The sequence below is a fragment of the Budorcas taxicolor genome, chromosome 13 (assembly GCF_023091745.1).
Source record: "Budorcas taxicolor isolate Tak-1 chromosome 13, Takin1.1, whole genome shotgun sequence".
Classification (NCBI taxonomy): Eukaryota; Metazoa; Chordata; class Mammalia; order Artiodactyla; family Bovidae; genus Budorcas; species Budorcas taxicolor.
The window spans coordinates 22,536,212-22,563,080 of NC_068922.1; the positions used below are offsets into that span (position 1 = coordinate 22,536,212).

General features: G+C 37.3%; 1 protein-coding gene across 1 annotated transcript in view; it reads left to right on the forward strand.

The window, feature by feature from the left end:
* MLLT10 (MLLT10 histone lysine methyltransferase DOT1L cofactor) overlaps positions 1-26,869 on the forward strand; it is a 209,872-nt gene that overhangs the window by 21,112 nt on the left and 161,891 nt on the right. The window contains exon 4 of the mRNA XM_052650785.1: positions 23,717-23,771. Coding sequence (XP_052506745.1) covers positions 23,717-23,771 — 55 coding nt within the window. The remainder of the gene's footprint in view (positions 1-23,716; positions 23,772-26,869) is intronic.

The following is a 26,869-nucleotide window of genomic DNA, read 5'->3' on the forward strand; positions in this document are numbered from 1 at the left end:
TACATGTATCTATTTGAGTCCCTCTTTTAAGTTTTTTTTCAGGTATATATTAGTGAAATCGCTGGATTATATGATAATTCTGTGTTCAGCATTTTGAGGAACTGCCAAAATGTTTTTCACAGTGACTGTACTATTTTGTGTTCCTATTGGAAACACATGAGAGTTCTAGTTTCTCCATACCCCTTCCAGCTCATTATTTTGATAAGAGCTATGTTAATGGTGTGAAGTGGTATCTCCTTGTGGTTTTGATTTGTATTTCCACACTGACTAATAATGCTGAGCATCTTTTCCTGTGCTTTTTGGCTATTTGTAAATCTTTGGAGGATTTGCCTATTCAGTTCTTTGCCCATTTTGTAACTGGGCTGTTTGTCTTTTTGTTGTTGAGTTGTAAGAGGTTTTTGTTTACTTTCTGATCTAGACTCTTATCAGATACATGATTTACAAATATTTTCTCCTGTGGGTTTGTTCACTCTTAATGATAGTGTTCTTAGATGCACAGAAGTTTTAATTTTGATGATGTTCAGCTTTTTTTTTCTCGATGCTTGTGCTTTCCATGTCATGTCCAAGAAATCATTGCCAAATCCAGTATCACAAAGATTTCCCTTACATTTTCTCTTTTAAGTGTTTTTTAACCCTTACATTTATTTAGGATTTGATCCATTTTGAGTTAATCTTTGTGTACGTTATAGTTAGGTTTCAACTTCATTGTTTGCATGTGGATATCTGCTTTTCCTTGCATCATTTGTTGAAAAGGTGCTTTTCCCCTCTATTGAATGGCTTGGCTTCTTTATCAAAAGTCATTTGACCATGTATGCAAGGATTTAGAGCTTCCCCGGTGGCTCAGTGAATAAAGAAGCCACCTGCAATGCAGGAGACGCAGGAGATGTGGATTTGATCCCTGGTCAGGAAGATCCCCTGGAGGAGGGCATGGCAACCCTCTCCAGTATTCTTGCCTGGAGAACCCCATGGACAGAGGAGACTGGCAGGCCCCAGTCCATAGGGTTGCAGTGAGTTGAGCACATGCATTCAAGGATTTATTTCCGGGCTCTCTGTTCTTTTCCATTGTTTCATATGTCTGCCTTTATGCCTGTGCAGACAACTTTGGTTACTGTAGCTTTGTAGTCTGTTTTGAAATGTGGAAATGTAAGTCCTCTGACTTTGTTCTTCATTTTCATGATTTTAGTGTCGATTCAGGGTGCCTTGAGATTTTAAATGAATTTTAGGAATTATTTCTCTGTTTCTTTGTAAAAGGTTCTTGGGATTTTGGTAGCAATTGTACGGAATCTGTAGATCACTTTGGATAGTGAATGCATCTTAACAACATTCTTCCAATCCATAAACTTAAATTGTGTCATCTTTAATATTTTTTAGCAGCATTATGTAGTTTTAAGTGTACAAGTTCTTTGTCTCTGGATAAGTTTATTCTCAAAGTTTTCTTTTCTTTTTTTATGCTCTTATAAATGCAATTAATTGTTTCCTTAATTTCATTTTTGGATTGTTCATTTATAGTTAGACGGTTCATTTCACTTTATTCTTTTTCAAAATTGTTTTGGCTGTCTAGTTTCTTTACACTGTTGAGTTTAAATTTAATTATATATATATGAGTAACCTGTCTTTGTCCAAAATCTTGCTAGAATTTTGATAGGATACTGTTAAACTGAATATCAATTTGTGGAGAACTGGCACCTTTACTATGTTGAATTTTCTAATCCATGAATATTCTGTGTCTTTCCATTTATTTATGTCATCTTGTTTATTCTGTTCAGTTTTGTATAATTTTCAGCCAAAGTCCTGTGCACATTTTGTGGATTCATACCCTAAGTATTTAATTTTGAGGGAAGCAATTTATACAGTGTTGTATGTTTAATTTTCATGTCCATGTATTTATCGGTGTATTTGTGCATGCTCAGTCGTGTCCGACTCTGCGACTCCCTGCACTGTAGCCTGCCAGGCTCCTCTATCCATGGAGTTTTCCAGGCAAGAATACTGGAGTGGGTTGCTGTTTCTTCACCAGGGGATCTTCCTGACCCAGGGATCAAACCCTCATCTCTTGCATCTCCTGCATTGACAGGCAGATTCTTAATCACTGCATCTCTTGGGAAGCCCATTTATTGGTAGTATATGGAAATAACAATTGATTTTTATATTTATCTTGCATCCTACAACCTTGTTGCCTTCACTTACTCTGGGAGTTTTGTTAGAGTGATAATTGTGTCATCTACAAATAAGATTATTTTTATTTCTTCTTAATTTATGTGCCTGTTATGCTTGCATAATTGTTTCAATACCATGTTGATTAAGATTGATGAGACTGGATGTACTTTTTTCTGACCTCAGAGGCATGTATTTTTTAAAGGATTTTTGTGTCTATTCATGAGTTCTGTTATCTGTAGTTTTACTCTTTGTCTAGTTTGGGTATTGGAGTAAAAGTGCCTTTATAAAATGAGTTGGCAAATGCTCCCTTATCTTCTGTTTTCTGAAAGAGGTTGCATAAAATTGATGTTAATTCTTCTTTAAACATTTTAGACAGTTCTCCTTTGAAACTATCTGGATTGTCTTTTTTCTTTTTTGGATAGTTTTTTGAAGTTAAAATATAAGAGTATTCAAATTGCCAGTTTTTTGATTGGTGAGTTGGAGTAGTTTGTGTTTTTCCAATAAGGGAATCCATTTTGTCTGAGCTGTGACACTTATGTGTGTGATGTTATTGGTAGCATTCCCTTATCCTTTTGATGTCTACAGGATTTGTACTGATAGCCCCTGTCTCATTCCTCATATTTGTCAAGTGTTGATAGATTTATCAATTTTTTGATCTTTTAAAAGGACCATCTAGTTTTCTTGATTTTCTTCTTTTTTTTTTTTTAAACTTCACTGATTTCTGCTCTATATTTTATTTTTTGCTTCCTTTTTCTTGCTTTGGGTTTATTTTTTGTTTCCTGAGATAGAATATTAGATTACTCTTGATTTGAGACTGTTCTACTTTCCTGTGCATTGTTGCAACTTTCCCTCTTAGTGCTGGGTTAGCTATGTTCCTGAAGTTTTGAAATGTGACAATTTTCATTCAGTTGACTACTTTTAAAAATTTTCCTTAAGGGTTTTACTGTTTTATTTTCTGTTTTTTTGGAGGCTTTTTCTTTTATTACTGTGCCATGTCTTTCTGGCCTCTGTGGTTTCTGATGAGAAATCGGTTCTCATTCATATTGGGTTTTCCCTACGTAGACATTTTGTATGTCTTCAGTGTGTTACATATGTTTAAAAAGATTATTTATTTACTTTTGGCTGTGCTGCCTTTGTTGCTGTGCAGACTTTTATCTAGTTACAGCGAAGCTTCGCATTGCAGTGGCTTCTCTGTGGAGCACAGGCTCTAAAGGTGCATGGGATTTAGTAGTTATGGCTTGTGGACTCCGAATTTTTGGCTCCTGGGCTCTGGAGCACAGGCTCAGTAGTTGTGGCACGGGAGCTTGCTTGCTCTGTGGCATGTGGGATTTTCTCAGATTAGGGATCAAACTCATGTTTCCTGCATTGTCAGGCAGATCTGTACCACTGAACTATCAGGGAAGCCTTGTAGATATATGTTTTTTGTTTTTGTATTTTACGAATTGAAGTTTTGTGGCAATTCTTGTCCTAGCAGACAAGCTTATCTGTGCCTTAAAAAAAAAAAATTTACATATGGCTGTGTTGGTCTTCTTTGCTGCGCGAGCTTTTCTCCAGTTGAGGCGAGCAGGGGCTACCTCTTGAGTTGTGGCGTGCCGGTTTCTCATTGTGGTGGCTCTTTTTGTTGCAGAGCACAGGCTGAATACTAGTGGAGCACATGGGCTTACTTGCTCTGTGGCATGTGGGATCTTGGAATAGGGATCAAGCCCATGTCTCCTGCATTAGCAGGAGGATTCTGTACCACTGAGCCACCAAGAAAGCCCTTTTTTTTGCCATTTTTCTAATAACATTTGCTCACTTCATGTCTCTATGTCACAGTTTGGTAAATGCAATATTTTAAACTTTTATCATATTTGTCATGGTGATTTGTAATCAGTGGTCTTTGATGTTACTGTTATGACTTGCTGAAGACTCAGGTGATTAACATTTTTTTAGCAGTAAAGCATCTATGTGTATATATATATACACACACACATATAAAATTTGGTCTTGCTGTGTGATATGCAGAATCTTAGTTCCTCACCCAGGGAACTGGTTGAACCTGCACTCCCTCCATTGGGAGTGCGGAGTCTTAATCACTGGATGGCTGGGGAAGTGCCAGCAATAAAACATTTTTTATTCAGTCATATACATTGTTTTTTTTCTTTTTTTAAGAGATAATGGTGTTGAATACTTAATAGACTCCAGGATAGTGTAAACATAACTTTTATATGTGCTTGGAAACCAGAAAAATCATGTTATCCTTGTATTGCAGTACTCTTGAACCAGAGTCAAAGTATCTCTGGGGTATGCCTGTAAGTATGATGTTTTTTCTCTTGGTGCTTTCTGGATATTTTCCTTCTCTTTAGATTTCATAAATTTACTTAGGATTTGTTTAGTTGTGGATGTCCTTGGGAATATCCTGTTTGAGGTTTGGTCAGTTTCTTAAACCTGTAATTTTATAGAGTCTTGCCAGATTTGGGAATTTTTCAGTTATTATTTATTTGAGGACTTTTTTAGTTCTACCTTATTTCTCCTGTCCTTCCTGAGACATTGATGACGTGAATGTCAGGTTTTTTTTCTTGTAGTCCCAAGGATGCATGAGGCTTTTTTTTTTCTTTTTCAGTCTGTTTTCTGTCTCTTGTTTACATTGAGTAACTTGTTTGTAGTATTTCCCAGTTCACTGATTCTTTTCCTCTTTTTTTTTTTTTCATTCTTAAAGTCAACCAGTGAGCTCTTTGTTTTTCTTCTTATACTTCACTGTTCTGAAATTTGTATTTGGTTCTTCTTATATCTTTGATTTTTTGCTTAAGTTTTCATTTCTGTGTTCATAATTGTGTGTTGAATAATATTTATCAGGGCTGCTTTAAAATCTTCATCAGATAATTTCTAGACTATATGCAGTTGTCTATAGTTGTTAGACAATAATAACATCTCTATCATGTTAAAATTACAAACATCTGGGAATACCCTGGAGGTCCAGCGGTTAGGACTCTGCACTCCCACTGTCAAGGGTATAGGTTCAATACTTAGTTGGGGAACTAAGATCCCAGAAGCCTCATGGTGTGGCCAAAAAACAAAACAAGCAAACAAATTTAAAACATCTCAGTGTTGACTTTTGATTGAAACTTGATCAGTTTTATATTATGTTAAGGGGCTTTGCATCTTTTATAAATCTGTTTTAACTGGCTTTCTGTGACACTTGTCTGACAGGGGAGGAGTATGGACACCATATCCTTATGCCAGGTAGGGATAAAGTTCAAGTTTCCTACTTGGCCCCTGTTGACATTTGAGGGAAACTGCCTATTAATGTCAAGCAAAGTTGGAAGTTATGGATCTATACTTGATCTCCACAATGCATGTGGCCTCATTTGACACTTAGTGTTGGTGGGAGTCTTGACTCAACCCTAGACTTTCACTGATGCCATACCAGGGAGCTTCCCTGGTAGCTCAGCTGATAAAGAATCCGTCTGCAATGCAGGAGACCCTGGTTCAATTCCTGGGTTGGGAAGGTCCCCTGGAGAAGGGATAGGTCACCCACTCCAGTATTCTTGGGCTTCCCTGGTGGCTCAGCTGGTAAGAATATGCCTGCAACATGGGAGACCTGGGTTTGATCCTTGGGTTGGGAAGATCCCCTGGAGAAGGGAATGGCTACCCACTCCAGTATTCTGGCCTGGAGAAGTCCATGGATTGTATAGTCCATGCGGTTGCAAAGGTTCTGACAGGACTGAGTGACTTTCACTTTCAATTCATTTGCTCATTATTAATGAATGGAGGTTGAAGTCCAGGCTTCCCATGTTGTCTGCATTGATAGCATGGGGAAAGGTGGTCATTACCTGCCAGCAAGGATGAAAGTCCTGATTCCCTACTTGCTATGCTCTTTCACTACCCCATTGGGAATCTTGAGATGATTTAGTCTCACAAAGGTGGATATCTAGGTTCATTCCCCAATTGATCATTGCAGAAATGGGTGGGGTCAGTTTTTTTCTCTGGTGGTGTGCTGGAGTAGAGCAGCTACTGTCTAAAAGTTTTCTTTCTATCTTCTGTGTCCTCTTCTTGGTCCTTTGTCTGGACCAAGCTTTTTGTCAGGATCTTTTTTTGGCCTCTACTTAGTGTGCTTGTAGGTAATCATAGAACCATTCAACTTCAGCTTCTTTGGCATTAGTGGTTGGGGCATAGACTTCTGTTACTGAGATATTGAATGATTTGCCTTGAAAAGGAGCCAAGATTATTCTGTCATTTTTGAGATTGCACCCAAGTACTGCATTTCAGATAATGACCTACAAAAACCTTCTAGAACTAACACCAAAAAAAGATGTCCTTTTCATCATAGGGGACTGGAATGCAAAAGTAAGAAATCAAGAGATACCTAGGGTAACAGGCAAGTTTGGCCTTGGAGTACAGAATGAAGCAGGGCAAAGGCTAACAGAGTTTTGCCAAGAGAATGCACTGGTCATAGCAAACACCCTCTTCCAACAACACAAGAGACGACTCTAAACATGGTTATCATCAGGTGGTCAATACCAAAATCAGATTGATTATATTCTTTGCAGCCAAAGATGGAGAAGCTCTATACAGTCAGCAAAAACAAGACCGGGAGCTGACTGTGGCTCAGATCATGAACTCGTTATTGCCAAATTCAGACTTACATTGAGGACGTAGGGAAAACCACTAGACCATTCAGATATGACCTAAATCAGATCCCTTACAGTTATACAGTGGAAGTGACAAATAGATTCAAGGGATTAAATCTTGATAGACAGTGCCTGAAGAACTATGGACGGAGGTTCCAGACATTGTACAGGAAGCACGGATCAAGACCATCCCCAAGAAAAAGAAATGCAAAAAGGCAAAATTGTTATCTGAAGAGGCCTTACAAATAGCTGAGAAAAGAAGAGAAGCAAAAGGCAAAGGAGAAAAGGAAAGATGTTACCCATCTGAATGCTGAATGCAGAGTTCCAGTGAAAAACAAGGAGAGATAAGAAAGTCTTCCGCAATAAACAATGCAAAGAAACAGAGGAAAACAATAGAATGGAAAAGTCTAGAGATCTCTTCAAGTAAAGAGATAACCAAGTCTAGAGGTACCAAGGGAACATTTCATGCAAAGATGGGCATAATAAAGGGCAGAAACCGTATAGACTTAACAGAAGCAGAGGGTATTAAGAAAAGGTAGCAAGAATACACAGAAGAACTATACAAAGAAAATCTTAATGACTCAGATAAACATGATGGTGTGATCACTCACCTAGAGCCAGACATCCTAGAATGTGAAGTCATGTGGGCCTTAGGAAGCATCAGTATGAACAAAGCTAGTGGAGGTGATGGAATTCCAGCTGAGCTATTTCAAATCCTTAAAGATGAATCTGTGAAAGTGCTGCACTCAATATGCCAGCAAATTTGGAAAACTCAGCAGTGGTCACAGAACTGAAAAAGGTCAGTTTTCATCCCAGTCCTAAAGAAGGGCAGTGCCAAAGATTGTTCAGACTACCACACAGTTGCATTCATATCACACTCTAGCAAAGTAAGGCTCAAAATTCTCCGAGCGAGGCTTCAACAGTACATGAACCGAGAACTTCCAGATGTTCAAGCTGGATTTAGAAAAGGCAGAGGAACCAGAGAGTGAAAAAGTTCGCTTAAAACTCAGCATTAAAAAAATGAAGATCGTGGCATCTGGTTCCATCCCTTTATGGCAAATAGATGGGGAAACATGGAGAGTATATTTTCTTGGGCTCCAAAATCACTGCAGATGGTGACTGCAGCCATGAAATATAAGATGCTTGCTCCTTGGAAGAAAAGCTATTTCCAACCTAGACAGCATATTAAAAAGCAGAGACATTACTTTTCTGACAAAGGTCTGTCTAATCAAAGCTATGGTTTTTCCAGTGGTCACGTATGGATGTGAGAATTGGACTGTAAAGAAAGTGGAATGCCGAAGAATTGATACTTTTGTTGGAGAAGACTCTTCAGAGTCCCTGCAAAGAGATCAAACCAGTCAAACCTAAAGGAAATCAGTCCCGAATATTCATTGGAAGGACTGATGCTGAAGCTCCAGTACTTTGGCCACCTAATGTGAAGAACGGACTCATTGGAAGAGACTCTAGTCCAGGGAAAGACTGAAGGCAGGAGGAGAAGAGGACCACAGAGAATGAGATGGTTGGATGGCATCACTGACTCAATGGACATGAGTTTGAGCAAGCTCCGTTTGGTGATGGACAGGAAAGCCTGGCGTGCTGCAGTCCATGGGGTTGCAGAGAGTCAGACATGACTGAGCGACTGAACTAAAGTAGTGGTGCTTTTGGGTTTGCTGACTTATTCCTTCGTGAGAATGGGACATATTAGGCAAAAAAGAAAGTCCAGGGAGCTCACTGCCATGTTGTTCCTTGGGTCCTGTGGTCCCTACTTAATTTATCTTCTTTCTACCTTTCAGAATGTATGTATTTTATTTTTAATGTCCACAGTTTTTGCTTGTACTTTTAGTAGGAGCAATTGGAAAAAAGTGTTTTTCTGTTCCATCCTTTCAGAAATGGAGGAAGTGTAGCCTTTGATTTCATTGTTGGCTGTATTGGTTTTCCTGTTTTACATTACATTTGTTTCTGCTCTGATCTTTATTCTTTGCTCTTCTGTATTCATAAGGTATGAGATGAAGTCATTGATTTATTTCTTTTGTAGTAAACAAGCACTTAGTGCTGTAAATTTCCCCTTCATTCATTGCTTTAAATTACCTTCCATAAGTTTTGGTAATTTTTTTTTTTTCTGTTTCATTTACTTTAAAATGTTGCAGGGACTTCCCTGACTGTCCAGTGGTTAAAAATCTGTGCTCCTACTGCAGGGTACACAGTTTTGATCCCTGGTTGGGGAAATAAGATCCTGCATACTAAGTGTGGCCAAAAAAAAGTGTATATTTTCTCTTTTAATTTCTTCTTTGAGCTATTGGTTATTTGCATTCCAAATATTGAGGTTTTTTCATCATTGATTATGGTCAGAGAAAATTCTATTTATGACTTCAAATCATTTAAATTTAAGAGATGTTTCCTTCTCTGAATATGATTGATCTTGGTAAAGGTTCCCTATGTCCTTCAACAGAATATTCTGCTAATTTGTATTAGTGCTCTATAAATGTCTTAATACCAGTTTGATTGATGGAATTATTCTGGTTAATGATAGTGTTCAAGATTTCTGTATCCTTACTGATTTTCTGTTCATTGGTTCTGTCAATTATTGAGAGAGGTTTGTGGAAATCTCCAAATATAATTGTGAAACTTTTCTTCTTATATTCTGTTAATTTTACTTTGTGTATTTTGAAGCTGTTTTTAGGTAAATAAATGTTTTGGATTTTTTTATATCTTAATGAGTTAATAAAGCTTTATTTTTGAGAAATGATCATCTTTTTTTTCTGATAATATTGTTTATTTTTAAATTCTTCTTTAGATGAATTTAACCATTTCAGCTTTGCTTGCTTCTGCAGTATGTCCTTTTTTTCTAGCTGCTTTAAAGATATTATAGGGAATTTAATCTTAATAAGTTTTGGTTTACATTCTTCATATTGTTTGTTGTTAATGAAATACTTTAGTCTCACTGTTTACAGTGTTCAGCAAATACGGAAAATGGTTGACATTTCTTCAAGTATATTTTTCTATACTTTCTCCTTTGTGGCTCCAGTTATAAGTGTATTTGGCTTCTTGAAGTTATCTCAAAGCTAATTTTACACTCTATTAATTTATTAAAAGTATTTTTTCCTGTGTTTCATTTTGGGTAGTAACTATTACTTGGTTTCACTGTAAATCTCATACTGTATGGTTTTCATTTTAGACCTTGTAATTTTCATCTCTAGAAGTCCACTTTTTAAGAATTCTTTGATGTTACTAACATATTTGTTTCTTCTAGGTCCTTGAACTTAGGGATTGTATTGATAATAATTGTTTGAAAAGCTTGTTGCTAATTCTGTATTGTTTCAAAATTGACATTTCACAGTTTGACTAGTTTTTGTTTTATTATGGAGTATAATTTCCCGCTTCTGTATATGTCTTGTAAGTTTTTTTTTTTTTTTTTTACCTTTCAGTCATTGTGAATTTTATCTTTCTAGATTCTCTGTTTTATAGATTATGCCTAAAAATATTTTTGAACTTTATTCTATGACATGGTTAGACTATTGGAAAACATTTTGTCGCTTCTGGGTCTTGTTTTTATGTTTTGTTTGAATGGACAAGAGCTATGTTTAGCCACTTCCTGAGGCATTACCCTTCTCAGTACTCATGATGCAGTGTGAATTAGTAGGTTTTCTATTCTGGCTTTTGAGAACAGCCATTATTTGTATCCTTGTGTGAGTTCTGGATGCTGGTGGTTCTTTCCCTGGCCTTGCATGGTTCTCTCACATGCAAGTGCTGATTAGTTACTCAACATACTCCAGGGTGAGCCTCTGTAGATCTCTTCATTTTTCTCTCTCTCCAGCTTTCTACTCAGTGCTGGTCTCCCTTGTGAGCTCTAGCCACCTTGACTTCCTTGGACTCCCAGCTCCATTTCCTCCACTTGGGGAGCCCACAGGTTCTGCCTGGGTTCCTTCTCCCTGGTCCACGGCCTGGAGACTTCTCAAGGCAGTAAGCTGGGCATATGTGTGGCTTGTGTTGTTTGTTTCTTGTCTCCAGGGATCACTGTCTTTCATTGCTTGTCTAAAGTCTTCACTACTGTTGTTTCATACATTTTGTTAGATTTTTGTTATTTCACGCAGAAGGCTGAATCTGGTCTCTTTCTTTCCATCTTGACTGGAAGTGATGATAGTGTGGTTTTATTTTGCATATTCATATTGACCAGTGATACTGAGTATGTTTTGTTTATTGACCATTCATGTGTTTCTCTTGTGAAGAATTTGTTCAGAGCTTTAGCCATTTTCCTTTCTCTCCTCCTCTGTCTACTTTTTTTGTTGTGGTTTTTTTTTTCTCCCCTTGTTTGCTTTGCAGAAGGTCTTTGTATGTCTTGGATACCCGTCCTTTGTTAGGTGAGTGTTTTGTAAGTACTTTCTCCAGGTCTGTCGTTTTCTGTTTCTTTTCTTAACTGTGCCTTTGGACGAGCAGAAATGTCTAAGTCTGATGAAGTCTAATTTATCAGTTTTTTCTTTTATAGTTATTGCTTACTGTGAGCTAAGACAGTTTTGCCTAACCCTGAAGTCATGAAGGTAATTTCCTTTGTTTCCTCTAAAACCTTTTGTTTTTTGCTAATTTATATTTAGGTCTGTGATACAGCTCAAAAAAAGTTTTGTAGGTTTTGTTTTTGTATATGATTGTTTCTTTTTATTGAGATGAGTCTCCTTTCCTCACTGGATTGCTTGAAACATCACATGGCTGCAGAAGTGGGCTCTATTTCAGAAATCTTTATTCTGTTACATTGATCTGTTTGTCCTTGTATCGTTGCCACACTGTTTCAGTTATTTGTAACTTTATAGAAAGTCTTGAAATCAGATTTTTAAGCCCTTCAATCTTTAGTCTTTTTCTGGATTGCTTTGCTGAGTCCTTAGGACTTCCATATACAGTTTTAACATTGCTTTTGCATTTCTCAAAAAGGCTGATGGGATTGTGACTGCAGTTGCTTTGATCTATAGATCAGTTTGAGGGGAACCGACATGTTGACAATGTTAGATATTCCTATTCATTAGCATGGCATATCTCTCCATTTATTTAGGTCATCTTTGTGTTTTTATGAGCAGTATTTTGTAGTTTTCAGCCTTTGGATTTGCATGTCTTTGGTTTTTAAAGTTATCTTAATTTTTAAATATTTCATGTCACTTGATGTTATTGTAGGGGATGTTTTAAAGAATTCAGTCTCTAATTCTTAATATATGGAAATAGAATTGACTTATGTTTATTAATTTGTGTCATAAAACTTCGCTTAACTCACGTTGGTTCTGCGAGTTTTTTGTAGATAATTCCATTTTCTAATAGTGATCATGCCATAAAACTCTTTTACCTCTCTCCAATTTGGATTCTTTTTCTTTTCTTTACTTGTTGCATTCACTTAAATCTTGGTCCCATTCTTTGGGGAAAGCATTCAGTTTTACACCATTAATTATGTTAGCTGTAGACTTTTTATTGATTATCATTATCAGGTTGTTTTAAAATATAGGTTTTATTATTGCTTAAGATGGTAGGGAAGGCTAACAGATCTGGAGATGACTGCCATTAAAAAGGTAATTTGTTGTACTCAACAGAACTCCCCAGAGGAGACTAGGTATACTGTGACCTAGAAAGACACATGGCGAAACACCTTAGTTAGGATGCAGAGCCTTTTGTTGGTTTCTGTGGGAAGGAATAGTTAGGGAGTTTGGTAATCAGGTTTAGGATTGTCTAGTTTGAATAATATCTAGGGCTCTGGGGAAGGGGGCTTGCTGTCTGATACCTGGCCCTGGGGTGATTAGGGCAGGAGAAATAGATAGCCAGTGTAAAATAAATAGAAATGATTGGGGGTATGGGCTCTGAACTGGTTGGTTTGCATATGAAAGCAAGCTGGAGAGTTGTTTGCTGTCTCCAGGAATTTGCTAACCCTCGGAGGGGCAGCTCCCCAGGATCAGCAAGGCCCCCAAGTAGGAAAAATACAGAATGAAAGGTATGATTAACAGATTAAGATCTCATCTGTTCCTTGTTTTCTGACAACTTATGACATGAATGAATGGATGTTGTTTTATTAAATGAAATTTATGCACCTGTTGAGATGATTATATGTTTTTTACAAAACTAATATGATGAGTCTCATTTATTTTCATTTGTTATATCAATCTCGTATTCCTGGGATAAATGCCACTTGGTCATAGTATATTATCCACATATATATATGCATTTTTTTTTTTGTTTTTTTGGCTGGGTTTAAATTGTTAATACTTTATTAAATTTTTTGCATCTGTGTACTTGACAGATGTTAGCCTTTAATTTTTTTTTCTTTTTTTGGTTTTGATGGTCTGGTATATTCACTGATATTTTTCGTGCTGAAATGTGATTTCAGAAGTAGTCTGTTCTCTGAAAGTGTTTGTGTGAGATTGATACAATTAATATTTGTTCCTTGGTGTTTGATGGAATTTACCAGTGAAAAAATCTGAGCCTGGATTTTATTTTGAGGAAAGATTTTGATAATGCATTTATCTTAAAGGGCTCTTCAGATTTTCTTTCATCTTGTAAATTTTGGTATTTTTCATGGCATTTTTTCATTTCATCTAAGTTGTTGACTTGGTTAGTGTAAAGTTAATAATTGTTTGTCTTTTAGTATCTATGGATTTTATAATGATAATTCCTTGTTTTCAGATATTGATAATTTTGTATCTTTTAAATTAGTTTAGCTAAAAGTTTTATCAACTTTATTAATATTTCCAAAGGAATATCTTTAATGTTGAATTTAGTGTTTCTATCTCATTTTTTTCTGCTCTTTTTACTCTTTCCTTTCTTCTTCTCACTTTGGGTTTAATTTGCATTTTTCTTTTATAGGTTCTTTAGGTAAAATCTTAGGTTGTTAATTTTATAGCTTTTCCCCCTAATGTAGTAAGGGAATATACTTTGTATGATTTCATTCTTAAATCATTGTGTCTCCATTCATTTCATTTGTGACCCAGTACATGGTGTTTCATGGTGAAGGTGCTAAGGTCACCTGAAAGGAATGTGTTTTGTTGTGGTTTTAGAATAGCTCAGATTATGATTTTTTGGGGAGGAGGATCCTAATTTTGTCAATTACTGAGACAGAGGTTAAAATATCTTACTACATTTGTGGAATTGTCTACTTTAATCCTTTACATGTGATGGGTTTTGCTATATGTATTTTGAAGGATTGCTATTAAGTGTACATTTATGATTATTCAGTTCAGTTCAATCGCTCAGTCCTGTCCGACTCTTTGCGACCCCATGAATCGCAGCACGCCAGGCCTCCCTGTCCATCACCAACTCCCGGAGTTCACTCAGACTCACGTCCATCGAGTCGGTGATGCCATCCAGCCATCTCATCCTCTGTCATCCCCTTCTCCTCCTGCCCCCAATCCCTCCCAGCATCAGACTCTTTTCCAATGAGTCAACTCTTCGCATGAGGTGGCCAAAGTACTGGAGTTTCAGCTTTAGCATCATTCCCTCCAAAGAAATCCCAGGGCTGATCTCCTTTAGAATGGACTGGTTGGATCTCCTTGCAGTCCAAGGGACTCTCAAGAATCTTCTCCAACACCACAGTTCAAACGCATCAATTCTTCGGTGCTCAGCTTTCTTCACAGTCCAACTCTCACACCCATACATGACCACGGGAAAAACCATAGCCTTGACTAGACGGACCTTTGTTGGCAAAGTAATGTCTCGCTCTTCAGTATGCTATCTAGGTTGGTCATAACTTTTCTTCCAAGGAGTAAGTGTCTTTAAATTATGTCTTCATTATTTTGACACTTATTATGAAATGTCTCCCATTATTGTCATCAATTTTCTTGGTCTTGGAATTTCTTTTGTCTGTGATGTTAAGTATAGCTACTCACTATTTTATACTTTTGATTTGTGTGGTGTATCTTTTTAAAATTCATTTGTTTTCCATCTGTTTGTGTCTCCATTTAGAGCATGTCTCTAGCAGATGATATGCAGTTGGGTTTTGCTTTTATATCTGTGCCAGTACACTGTCTTTTAACTAGTCTCTTCAGGTTAGTCTCTTCACATTTAATGTAGTTATATGATTGGGTTTACATTTATCATTTTATGAAGTTATTTTGTTTCATCTTTTTGAATATTACTTAAAAATAGCTCTAATGATATGTAATCTACATATCATAAAGTTCAGCCATTTAAAGTGTACAGCTCAGTAGTTTTCAGTATATTCACAGAATCGTGAAGCCTTCAACATTATCAATTTTGGAACATTTTCATCATTTCAAAAAGAAGCTGCTTTGTGCATTAGAAGCCAACTCCCCATTTTCCATTCTCTTAAATTCCAGCAACCACTAATCTGCTCTCTGTCTCTGTTCTGGATATTTCATATAGATGGAATTATACAATTTGAGATATTTTGTGAGTGGCTTTTTTTTCTTTTAGCAAAATTTTTAAGGTTCACTCATGTTTTAGCATGTATCAGAACATTATTCCTTTTTATTGTTGAGTAACATTCCATTGTATGGATAATAGCCCATTTCATTTGTTCACTCATTAGTTAACGGGCATTTATGATTTATCTGTAGTTTGGCCATTTTGAATAATGTTGTTTTGAGCATTTGCATACATTTTTTATATGTTCCATTTCTTTTGGGTGTGGAATTTTTGAGCCATGTGGTAACTGGTTTAACTTTTTGAGAAACTGCCAAAACAGCTGTACCATTTTAAACTCTGATCAGTGTTCTATGAGGGTTCTAATTTCTCTACTTTCTTGCTAACAGGATTTACCTGTTATTTTTTGCTTTTAGCCTTCGATTTTAGGCTTCCTAGTGGTATCTCATTGTGGTGTTGATTTGTATTTGTTAAGTGTTTGTTAGACATCTTTTCATGGGCCTTTCTGGTTATTTACATGTTTTCTTTGGAGAAATTTCTATTCGGGTTGTTGACACAATTTTTAATTGGGATATGCATCTTTTTTTTTTTTTTAAGTATTTATTTGTTTTGGCCATGCCAAGTTCCCTGACCAAAAATCAAACCTGTGGCCTCTGCAGTGGAAGCATGGGGTCTTAACCACTGGACCTTCAGAGATTTTGAGCCCTTTATGTATTCTGGGTATAAGTCCCTATGACTGACAGTAACTTGTCAGTATTCTTTTCTGTGGGATTTTTTACTTGATGGTATCATTTGGGGGATGAAAGTTTTTAGATTTGGAAAATTCCAGTTTATTATTTCTTTGGTTGCCTCTTCTTTTGGTGTTGTATCTAAGAAAACATTATTCAACACTAAGTCATGAAGAATTTGCTCCAGTTTTATTCTAAGAGTTTTACAGTGTTAGTTCTTACATTTAAGTGTATGATCTGTTTGGGTTACTTTCATGTGTCATATGAGTAATGTGTCCAACTTAATTTTTTGCGTGTAGAGAAAAATTTTTAAGGTATCAGTTTTGTAGAGCTGTTTCTGTTTATGTCAGTTTTTTAGTGTTCCTCTGACAATTTCAATATATTTCCTTACCTTTTAATAGTCTTTATTTTAAAAATATTTATTTGGCCCTGTCAGATCTCAGTTGCATTACGTGGAATCTTTCATTGTGGCACACAGGTGCTAGAGTGCGGGCTCAGTAGTTGCAGTGCTTGGGTTTAGTTGCTCCATGGCATTTGGGATCTTACTTCCCCCATCAGGGGTGGAACACGTGTCCCATGCATTGCATGGTGGATTCTTTTTTTTTTAATTTATTTTTAATTGAAGGATAATTGTGTTACAGTATTGTTGGTTTCTGAGGTATAGCAGCATGAATCAGCCATAGGTATACATATGTCCTCTCCCTCTTGAACCTCCCTCCCACCCCATCCCACTCCTCTAGGTTGTCACAGAGCCCTGGTTTGAGTTCCCTGAGTCATACAGCAAATTCCCACTGGCTATCTGTTTTACATATCTTAGTGTATATGTTTTCATGCTACCCTCTCCATTCGTTCCACCCTCTCCTACCCCTATCCCTGCCCCATGGCCACACTTCTGTTCTCTATGTCTGCATCTCCATTGCTGTACTGTAGAAAGGTTTATCAGTATCATGTTTCTAGATTCCGTATGTCTGTGTTAATATTTTTCTGACTGACTTCATTCTGTATGTAGAAGGTAGATTCTTAACCACTGGACCACCAGGGGAGTCCCAGTCTACTTAGTGTATGCACTTTTAGTTAGTATTGTATCACCTTTTGTAAAGCATAGAAATCTTATATAACTAGATATTCTTGCACATCACATCACCTCTGTCCATTATCACTTACACTGTTGTCGTATGTATTAGATCTGCTTGTTACAAACCGCACAAGACAGTATTACAATTTTTGCTTTCAATAATCATATGTACTTTTAAGAATTTAAGATCTAAAAGTCTGTTTTATTTACCCAAATATTTATCATTTATGGTGCTCTTCTTTGCCTGCTGAAGATGTGTGTTTTTCATCTAGTACCATTTCCCTTCATTCTGAAGAATTTCTTTTAGCCTTTATTGTAGTCCATATTCTCATGGTGAACTCTGTTCGCTCTTTATTACCTAAAAATATCTATTACACCTTCATTTTAGAGGATATCTTAGTTAGAATTCCGGATTAACAGTTCTTTTTCTTCAAGCATTTTGATGATGTCTGTCTTACTATTTTGGCTTCCATTCATAATGAGAGATCAGCTATTCAGTTATTGCCCTGTGTTTGATGTGTCATTTTCTCTTTCCTGCTTCTTTAAGACTTTTGCTTGCTTTTCAGCAAGCCATTTTGCTTGTTTGGGGTTCACTGTGGTTGTTGAATCCATAAATTTGTCTTTTATTAGAGGAAATTTTCATCCATTATTTTCCAAACTTTTCTTTGCTGCCATATTCTCATATTTGTACACCGCGCCCCCCCCCCCCCCCCCCCCCGCCCGCCATTCCTGTTGCCTCCCGGTTCCAGGCCTTCGATTATACATGTTCACTTCAGACACTCAGTCGTGTCCGACTCTTTGCAACCCCATGGACTGCAGCATGCCAGGCTTCCCTGTCCATCACCAACTCCCGGAGCTTGCTCAGACTCAACACCACAGTTGAAAATCATGAATTCTTTGGCGTTCAGCTTTCTTCACAGTCCAACTCTCACATCCATGCATGACCACTGGAAAAACCATAGCCTTGACTAGACGGACCTTTGTTGGCAAAGTAATGCCTCTGCTTTTCAATATGCTACCTAGGTTGGTTGTAACTTTCCTTCCAAGGAGTAAGCGTCTTTTAATTTCATGGCTGCAGTCACCATCTGCAGTGATTTTGGAGCCCCCAAAATAAAGTCTGACACTGCTTCCCCATCTATTTCCCATGAAGGGATGGGACCAGATGCCATGATCTTCGTTTTCTGAAAGTTGAGCTTTAAGCCAGCTTTTTCACTCTCCACTTTCACTTTCATCAAGAGGCTTTTTAGTTCCTCTTTACTTTCTGCCATAAGGGTGGTGTCATCTGCATATCTGAGGTTATTGATATTTCTTCTGGCAGTCTTGATTCCAGCTTGTGCTTGTTCCAGTCCAGTGTTTTAACAGTACCTCTCACTAAATAAGAATAGATCTGTGGAATTCTAGTAGTAACATGTATAGCTGTAGCCTACTGTTTGAAACTTTTCAGTTTGGATTGGTTTACTGTAGGCTCTAGAGTTTCTGTTGTCCTGAATCTGATCCTTTTTCCTTGAACTTAGGGTGGAGCCTCTAACTATAACTTAACCTTCTTCTCTTTTCTTATTATCATTTTTTCTGTCAAGTCTCATATATATCTGTTTTTACCTTTTTTGGGAAGACATAGGAATAGTGTTTTATTTATTAGCATGTAGTTTTCTCTTAAGAGTTTTCTACTCTGCATTTTTTTTTTTGGCCTCTCCATGCGGCATGTGGGACCTTAGTTTCCCAGCCAAGGATTGAACTGTGCCCCCTGAATTGTAGGTAGAATCTTAACCACTGGACTGCCAGGGAGGTCCTTTTCTCTGCATTTTTAAACTCACTTAAAATTTTTGTGAATATAGCATTAGCTTCCTCACTGTTGTACAGTTTAAATAAAAATTTTATAGTTATAAACAGCCATATAAAATATTTTTATGCATATATCTTTTCACGTCTTGAGATTAAAGCATATAAATAATATAAAGATCATTAAGATATGGTACTTAATAATTGCTATTTTTCTTATATTTCCTTTGACTCTCTGGAAGTGAATTAATTGAATCAGTATTTTTCTTGAAGCATATTGCTAAATTGTTCTCTAAAACAATTAGATTATAGTGCCATCAACAGTATATGAAAATAAATGTTCACTGCATTTTGAACATTACGGATTATTTTTTAAGAAAAGATTTATTAACTTAAGTGGGAAAAACGCCTATTCTATGTGACTTTTCTATTCATATTTATTTGGATATAAGTGAGGCTAAATGGTTTTTCGTAAATTAGCTACATCTACATTTTATTAAGGAGATCCAACCAGTCCATTCTAAAGGAGATCAGCCCTGAGTGTTCTTTGGAAGGAATGATGCTAAAGCTGAAACTCCAGTACTTTGGCCACCTCATGTGAAGAGTTGACTCATTGGGAAAGACTCTGATGCTGGGAGGGATTGGGGGCAGGAGGAGAAGGTCACGACAGAGGATGAGATAGTTGGATGGCATCATCGACTCAATGGACATGGGATTGGATGGACTCCAGGAGTTGATGATGGACAGGGAGGCCTGGCGTGCTGTGGTTAATGGGGTCGCAAAGAGTCAGACATATCTGAGTGACTGAACAGAACTGAACTGATACCTGGTTGTTATAAATAGTACTGCTATTTATATTGCATTGGGTGTATGTATTTTTTTGAGTTTTTTATCTGGATATATGCCCAGTCAGTGGTTGGATTGTTGGGTCATTTAGTAGCTCTATTTTTAGTTTTTTGGGAAGCTCTGTTCTGTTTTCCTTAGTGGCTACACCAGTTTACATTCATACTAGCAGTGTAGGAGGGTTCCTTTTTCTCCATACCCTCTCCAGCCAGCTTGTATTATTTGTAGGCTTAAAAAAACCAACAAACCTTATTTGAGGGCTGCTTTCTTGTTGTGATGTGAGGGCTTCTCACTGTGGTGGCTTCTCTCGTCACAGAGAACAGACTCTAGGGTGCATGGGCTTCAGTAGTTGTGGTGCCTGGGCTTGGTTGCCACATGGCAGTGGAATTTTGCCAGACAAGAGATTGAACCTGTGTCCCTAGCATTGGCAGGCAGATTCTCAATCACTGGATCACCAGGGAAGTCCTGTAGACTTTTTAATGATGGCCATTCTGACTACTGTGAAGCAATACCTCATAGTAATTTTTATTTGTGTTTCTCTGATAGTTCACAACATTGCCCACCCTTTCTGTGCCACATTGCCAGGGATTGAACTGGGAGCCTCGGCACTGAAAGTGTGGAGTCCTAATCACTGGCCCCTCAGTGTTTCCTTATCATTTTTCTGTCTGGTTATCTGTCCATTGATGAAGTGGGGACTTGATGTCCCCTACCATTATTGTATTACTGTCAGTTTCTCTTCGTCCATTAATATTTACCTTATGTATTCGTATATTCTGGTGTTGGTTGCATATACATTTACAGTTCTTTCATCTTCTTCGATTGATTCTATGATCATATGTAATGTTCTTTGTCTCTTGTAACAGTCTTTATAGTCTGTTTTGTCTGGTACAAGCATAGCTGACTTACTTTTGATTTTTGCATTTGCATGGAATAATACCTTTTTCCTCCCTCTCATTTTGTCTGTGTGTGATACAAGGAATGCTACTCTGACTTTTGATTTTTCCATTTGCTTAGAATACCCTTGTCCACCCTCTCACTTTGTGTGTGTCTCTGTATCTGAAGGGAGTCTATTGCAGGCAGCATGTATGTGGGTCTTGTTTCTGTATCTATTCAGGCAGCCTTTTGGTTGGAGCATTTAGTTTGTTTACATTTAAGGTAATTATTGATATATGTGTTCTTATTGCCATTTTGTTAATTGTTTTGGATTTGTTTTGTTGGTCTTTTCCCCCATTCTTCTTCTTTTGTTTTCTTGTGGTTTGATGGCCTTTTTGGGTTATGTTTCTGGACTTCCCTGGTGTCTCAGACTTTAAAGAGTCTGCCTGCAATATGGGAGACCTGGGTTTGATCCCTAGGTTCGAAAGATTCCCTGGAGAAGGAAATGGCAACCCTCTCCAGTATTCTTGCCTGGGAAATCCCATGGACAGAGGAACTTGGCAGGCTACAGTCAATGGGGTGGCTGAGTTGGACAGGACTGAGTGACTAATAGGAAAAGGAGTACATCAAGGCTGTATACTGTCACCCTGCTTATTTAACTTATATGAAGAGTACATCATGAGAAACGCTGGGCTGGAAGAAGCACAAGCTGGAATCAAGATTGCCAGGAGAAATAGCAGTAACCTCAGATATGCAGATGACACCACCCTTATGGCAGAAAGTGAAGAGGAACAGAAAGCCTCTTGATGAAAGTGAAAGAGGAGAGTGAAAAAGTTGGTTTAAAGCTCAACATTCAGAAAACGAAAATCATGGCCTCTGGTCCCATCACTTCATGGGAAATAGATGGGGAAACAGTGGAAACGGTGTCAGACTTTATTTTTGGAGCTCCAAAATCACTGCAGATGGTGACTGCAGCCATGAAATTAAAAGACGCTTACTCCTTGGAAGAGAAGTTAGGACCAACCTAGATAGCATGTTGAAAAGGAGACGTTACCTTGCCAGCAAAGGTCTGTCTAGTCAAGGCTATGGTTTTTCCAGTGGTCATGTATGGATGTGAGAGTTAGACTGTGAAGAAAGCTGAGCGCCAAAGAATTCATGATTTTGAACTGTGATGTTGGAGGAGACTCTTGAGAGTCCCTTGGACTGCAAGGAGATCCACCCAGTCCATTCTAAAGGAGATCAATCTTGGGTGTTCTTTGGAAGGACTGATGCTAAAGCTGGAACTCCAGTACTTTGGTCACCTCATGTGAAGAGTTGACTCATTGGAAAAGACTCTGATGCTGGGAGGGATTGGGGGCAGGAGGAGAAAGGGACGACAGAGATGAGATGGTCAGATGGCATCACCGACTCGATGGACATGAGTTTCGGTGAACTCTGGGAGTTGGTGATGGACAGGGAGGCCTGGCGTGCTGCGATTCATGGGGTCGCACAGAGTCGGACACAACTGAACAACTGAACTGAACTGAGTGACTAATACTTCCGTACTTCCGTATTTTGGGTTATGTTTGGATTGTCTTTTGTTTTTTATGTGTGTTGTCTATTACAGATTGTTGGTTTGCCGTTACCATGAGATTTTGGTATAGTGCTCTGTGTATATATATATAGGATTGTTTTAAGTTGCTGACCTTTAAAGTTCAGTTCAGTTCAGTTCAGTCGCTCAGTCGTGTCCGACTCTTTGTTACCCCATAGACTGTAGCCTACCGGGGTCCTCCCTCCATGGGATTCTCCAGGCAAGAGTACTGGAGTGGGTTGCCATTTCCTTCTCCAGGGGATCTTCCTGACCCAAGGATCGAACCCAGGTCTCCCGCATTCCAGGCCAACGCTTTCACCTCTGTGCCACCAGGGAAGCTGTGTACTGATTTACTGTTTTATCTTAACTTCCTTCTCTTTATTTTCCTTTGTAGCTCATTTATCTTAGGGTATTATATGGTTCAAACAGATAGCTTTTGGTGAATGCTGTTGGATTCGTCATTCCTGAAAATTTAGCTTTAATTTAGAAGAAAAATTTAGAAGAAAATGTAGCTTCAGGATCAGGGACCAGGCTTGACCATTCAGGGCTCTTGTGTAAAAGGACAGAGAAGGCTTCTGACATAGACATTAGAACCCGGTGGAGAGAGCCCTCCTGGCTAGTTTTAGCAAGGGAGGTAGATACTTTTTTGGTTATTACAGTAAATGAAAGAATGTCTCAAGGTTGTAAAGGTCTTACCAGACCCACTCCCACAATTTACATTTTAAGATAACAGGGTTAGTCAGATGGTTCTTAAGAAGGAGAAACATGTCCTCAAGCAGGATACTTTGTTGTTATATAATCCTTAGTACTGAGTTTAAGATGAGTTGTTTGTTGTGTAATCATTAGCTCTGGGCTTAAAGGAAAAAAAAAACAAAAACGTTTTATGTGACTAAGACTGAGGAATGTAGGAAATAAAATGTTTGTCCTTTTCTCCTCCTTTCGAGCCACAGAACCCTTTCTCCTCCTTGGGCACCCTGGACTTCTCATCAACCTACCTATGAATTGACTCTCAGAACCTCTTTGGAGAGTAAGGAAGGATACAGATAATAAATAGTTATATATGACTTTTAGGAATGTAAGACAGTGCCACTGAAAACTCTTCAATTATTTTTATAATTATTTCAGTCCTCTTTTCAGTGGGGAGAAGAAATGGTAATACTGGCTAGGTGTTTATTTCTCGTTTTAAATTGTGGGAGTGGTGAGAGAGGGATCCATAATAACTACTGAGTATCATTGTGCTATGAATAAAAACAATAATGGGAATAATTAGAGCAGTTCTTGCCTGCCAAAGGCAGGTCAGCACATATGAGATCATAATCTGCTTAAATCTAAAATCTAAATTTGAATTTGCCTCTTTATTTCAGGAGAAACCAGATCCAACTGACTATGTAATAATTCTGGTTGATTCTACTCAGACAGTAAAGGGATAGAGGCAAATATTAAAAACCCTGCCCAAATACTGTGTTTAGAGAATCTTTTTTATTTTTATTAATACAGCAAGATGGAAAAAAGTCTTAACATTTTACTGTTCACTAAATTTTACTTTTTAAAACTTCTTGTCTGGTACTCTGAGGATGATCACTTATCATAGAGAATTACTTGATGAGGATCTTTCTGAAATATTCTTAGTGGCAACTAAGAGAAAATGCCACTACCACATTTTGAATAGTTTTGAAGTTACAGGGAAGATGTTATACTTCGGTAATCTGAAAAATCTCTTTGTTTCCTCCCCTTTTAATAGAGATGTGAACTGTGTCCTCATAAGGATGGAGCTTTAAAAAGAACAGATAATGGCGGTAAGTGCAGAAAATTTTGAAAAAATTTTTATTGAGATCTGGAGTGCAGATGTATTTTTAAATATCTGGTAATTCATTTATATCAAATAGTGATGACCACTCAAATATTTTTCTAACAGTACTGGATGTAATTCATGAATTTTCTTTTTATTGAGGCACAACTTTTCTACTTTTTTGTTTTGTGTTTTTAGTGCAGAATGATCCACATACTTCTGATTAAAATCTTGAGTTTTTTTTTTTTTAATGAATACAATTTCTTATATTAGAAATTACTGTTGGGAAAATAAGCCACTTTTTTTTTTCCTTGGTTAGAGATAAAAATCTATTTTTTTAGATTCCTTTTTCCCTTTTTTGTGTATTGCTAGACAAATGATGTTTCTAATGAATGTTAATTTTGACGTCCTGTGGATCTTTGTTGTTTGAATATAAAGAAATTTGATTTCTCGTAAATTTTGATGTGTTTTCCTAAGGCCCCTTTTGTATTTCTAGTTTTCATTTCCATTTTTAGTACCTTTCCCAAAGAAATCCCATGTTTCTTTATAGCTCAGTACCATTCTTAAATGTGTAGGCATCAATTTATACATCTGTGGCATACTATGAAAATTAAGTAACTGATCAATCTCAAAAAGTAGCGATTAAGCCACTGTTAGTATGTACTTCCCATTTTGGGCAGGCAACTCTATGAAATGTTTTGGCATAGACTAGTGTCATGACATGAGTAAATAAAAGGAAAAAATAGTGTTTTTGGATAGCAATATATCTGTTTAAATTTAATGTTAGACCATAAGTCACATTATCCAAAATTTTAAATATTAAAAACCCTCCCTCCTACTGCTGTTCACTGTCTACACAGTTTCTCAGTAAATTTTCTGCCCCCAACATAGCTTCTATTACTATTTTGCATATACCAATAAATATGAGGAGACATATTTTTGTAACTTTAATACAAATGGATTAATAGTATGCAATACTCTCTTGCATCTTAAGGTTTTTTCCCCGAACAATTTATCTACTATCAGTATAGAGCTTTATTTATTACTGCATGTTATGGAATTAGTCACCTGTTGATGGACTTTAATCTTTTGTGTTTATGACTACTGCTTGTAGTATATGTCATTTTGCTTGTATGCAGTGATATCTGTAGGATTTTATTAATTCTCAGATGTGGAACTGTTGGATCAAAGATATTTTGCAGTTAATTTTGGTAGATATTCCCAAATTATTCTGTTTAGTGGTTGTACCAATTTGTGTTCCCAGCAGTAAGTAATGAATGAAAACCTGTTCTTTATCTTTGGTAATCCGGTAGGTGAAAGTATCTCAGAGCTTGTATTTTGCATTTCTCTTATTATGACTGAATCTGAGCATCTTTTCATGTTTTTAAGAGCAGTTCATGTTATCCCTTCTATGATCTCTTCATACGCTTTTTCCATTTAGTTGTTGATCTTTTTCTTTTTGATTTGTTGGAGCTTTCATAGGAGCACTTCATATACTAGGCTTTTTCTGTGATTCATTCTTGCTGTTAATCTTTCCTCTTGGGGTTTTTATCTGTACAGAAGGTTTTGATTTTTATTTAGTTGAATTTATTAATCTTATGTGTCATGGCTTCTGATATTTTGAACCATTAGTTAAACAGGCTTTCCCTACTGCAAAGTTATATAGGGAACACGTTCACATTTTCCTCTAAGTTTTTTGTTTTTGGCTGCATTGCACAGCATGTGGGATAGTTCTCTGACCAAGGACTGAATCTGTGCCTCTTGTAGTGGAAATGTGGGAGTTCTAACTATTGGACCACCAGGGGAGTACCTTCTCTAGTATTTTTATGACTTTTTTTTTCTTTCTTTCCTTCTTTCTTTCAGTTCATTTTTCCTTATTGATTTGCAGTGCCATCTGTGTTATAGTCTAAATTTGGGGTGTATTTAAAAGATTCTAAATTCTGTTCCAAAATTATTTTGGAGCATGAAATGCATTTTCCTGTAGAAATGCTAATTGTATTTGCAGCATGGTTAGCAGAATCCCACAATGTGCCTGATATATAGTATTGATGATACTGTTCTTTAATATCTAATACCCATTTTTCCAGGAGCCTGGTGAGCTACAGTCCAAGAGGTCAGACACAACCTAGCAACTAACACCCATTTTTAGTGCTGGAAAATTGTTCCAAGTTTTCGTTTTCTTTCTCTAGTGATCATGATCAGGAATTTCTCAATTTTACTTTTGATTTTCTTCAATGTCAGCTACTCCATAGATCTTTGTTGAAGGTAAGTGTTTTAACATAGATTGGTGTGTGGAAAGTGAGTTATAGGCAAAGGAAGAAGCAAATGATGAAGACCCAGGTGTATCAGGGATTTGCATTGTAAGGTTTGAATGGTAGACCTTCTGAGAGGTGGAGCTTCTTTTCCCTTTCCCCTGCTTGTCTTTTCCCTCCCTCCCTCCCCTTGTGCCCCCTCCCCCAGTCTTGACACGCCTTCCTTCCCCACCTTCTCCCTTTGCCTTTCTTCTCTCCACCCAACCCCCAACCTTTTTTAGTTCAAGACTTGGTCCTGATGATTATCAGGAGCCATTGAAGCTGAGGAATAACATGAGTTTTCTGTTTCAGAAAGATCACTCTGACAGCCTTATGAATGGGTTAGAAGGGTATGAGACCAGACCAGCTATAAAAAAGAAAGGTGTAGCTGGATCCTGTGTGCTTCTAACATACTTAAAATCAGTTACATAGGAAGAGATAGAAAAAAAAAATTGTAGAGGTAATTCAGTCTGCCATTTTTATTGACTGAGCTCTAGCCAAACCTGTATGGATATCTCTTGTGAATGATTTTAAGGCTTTCCCAACCATCATTGTCAAAGACAGGAAGTGTACAATTGAGGAGGGCAGGCAGGAGGCAGTGTCAGCTTATCTATATTCTTGAAGAGGAAATTTTAAAATGAGTTGAGGGCCGTTGATAGACATTGTCTGACAGAACAATTAGGAGAATTGGAATACAGCAGGGTTGTATATTCATAACAGTGTACAATATCATGCACTTCCTCTATTGGAGTTAAAAGCTGTTTTTCAAGGATAGTTTTGATTATTCCTATTTTGTGTGAGTTTCTCAGTCATG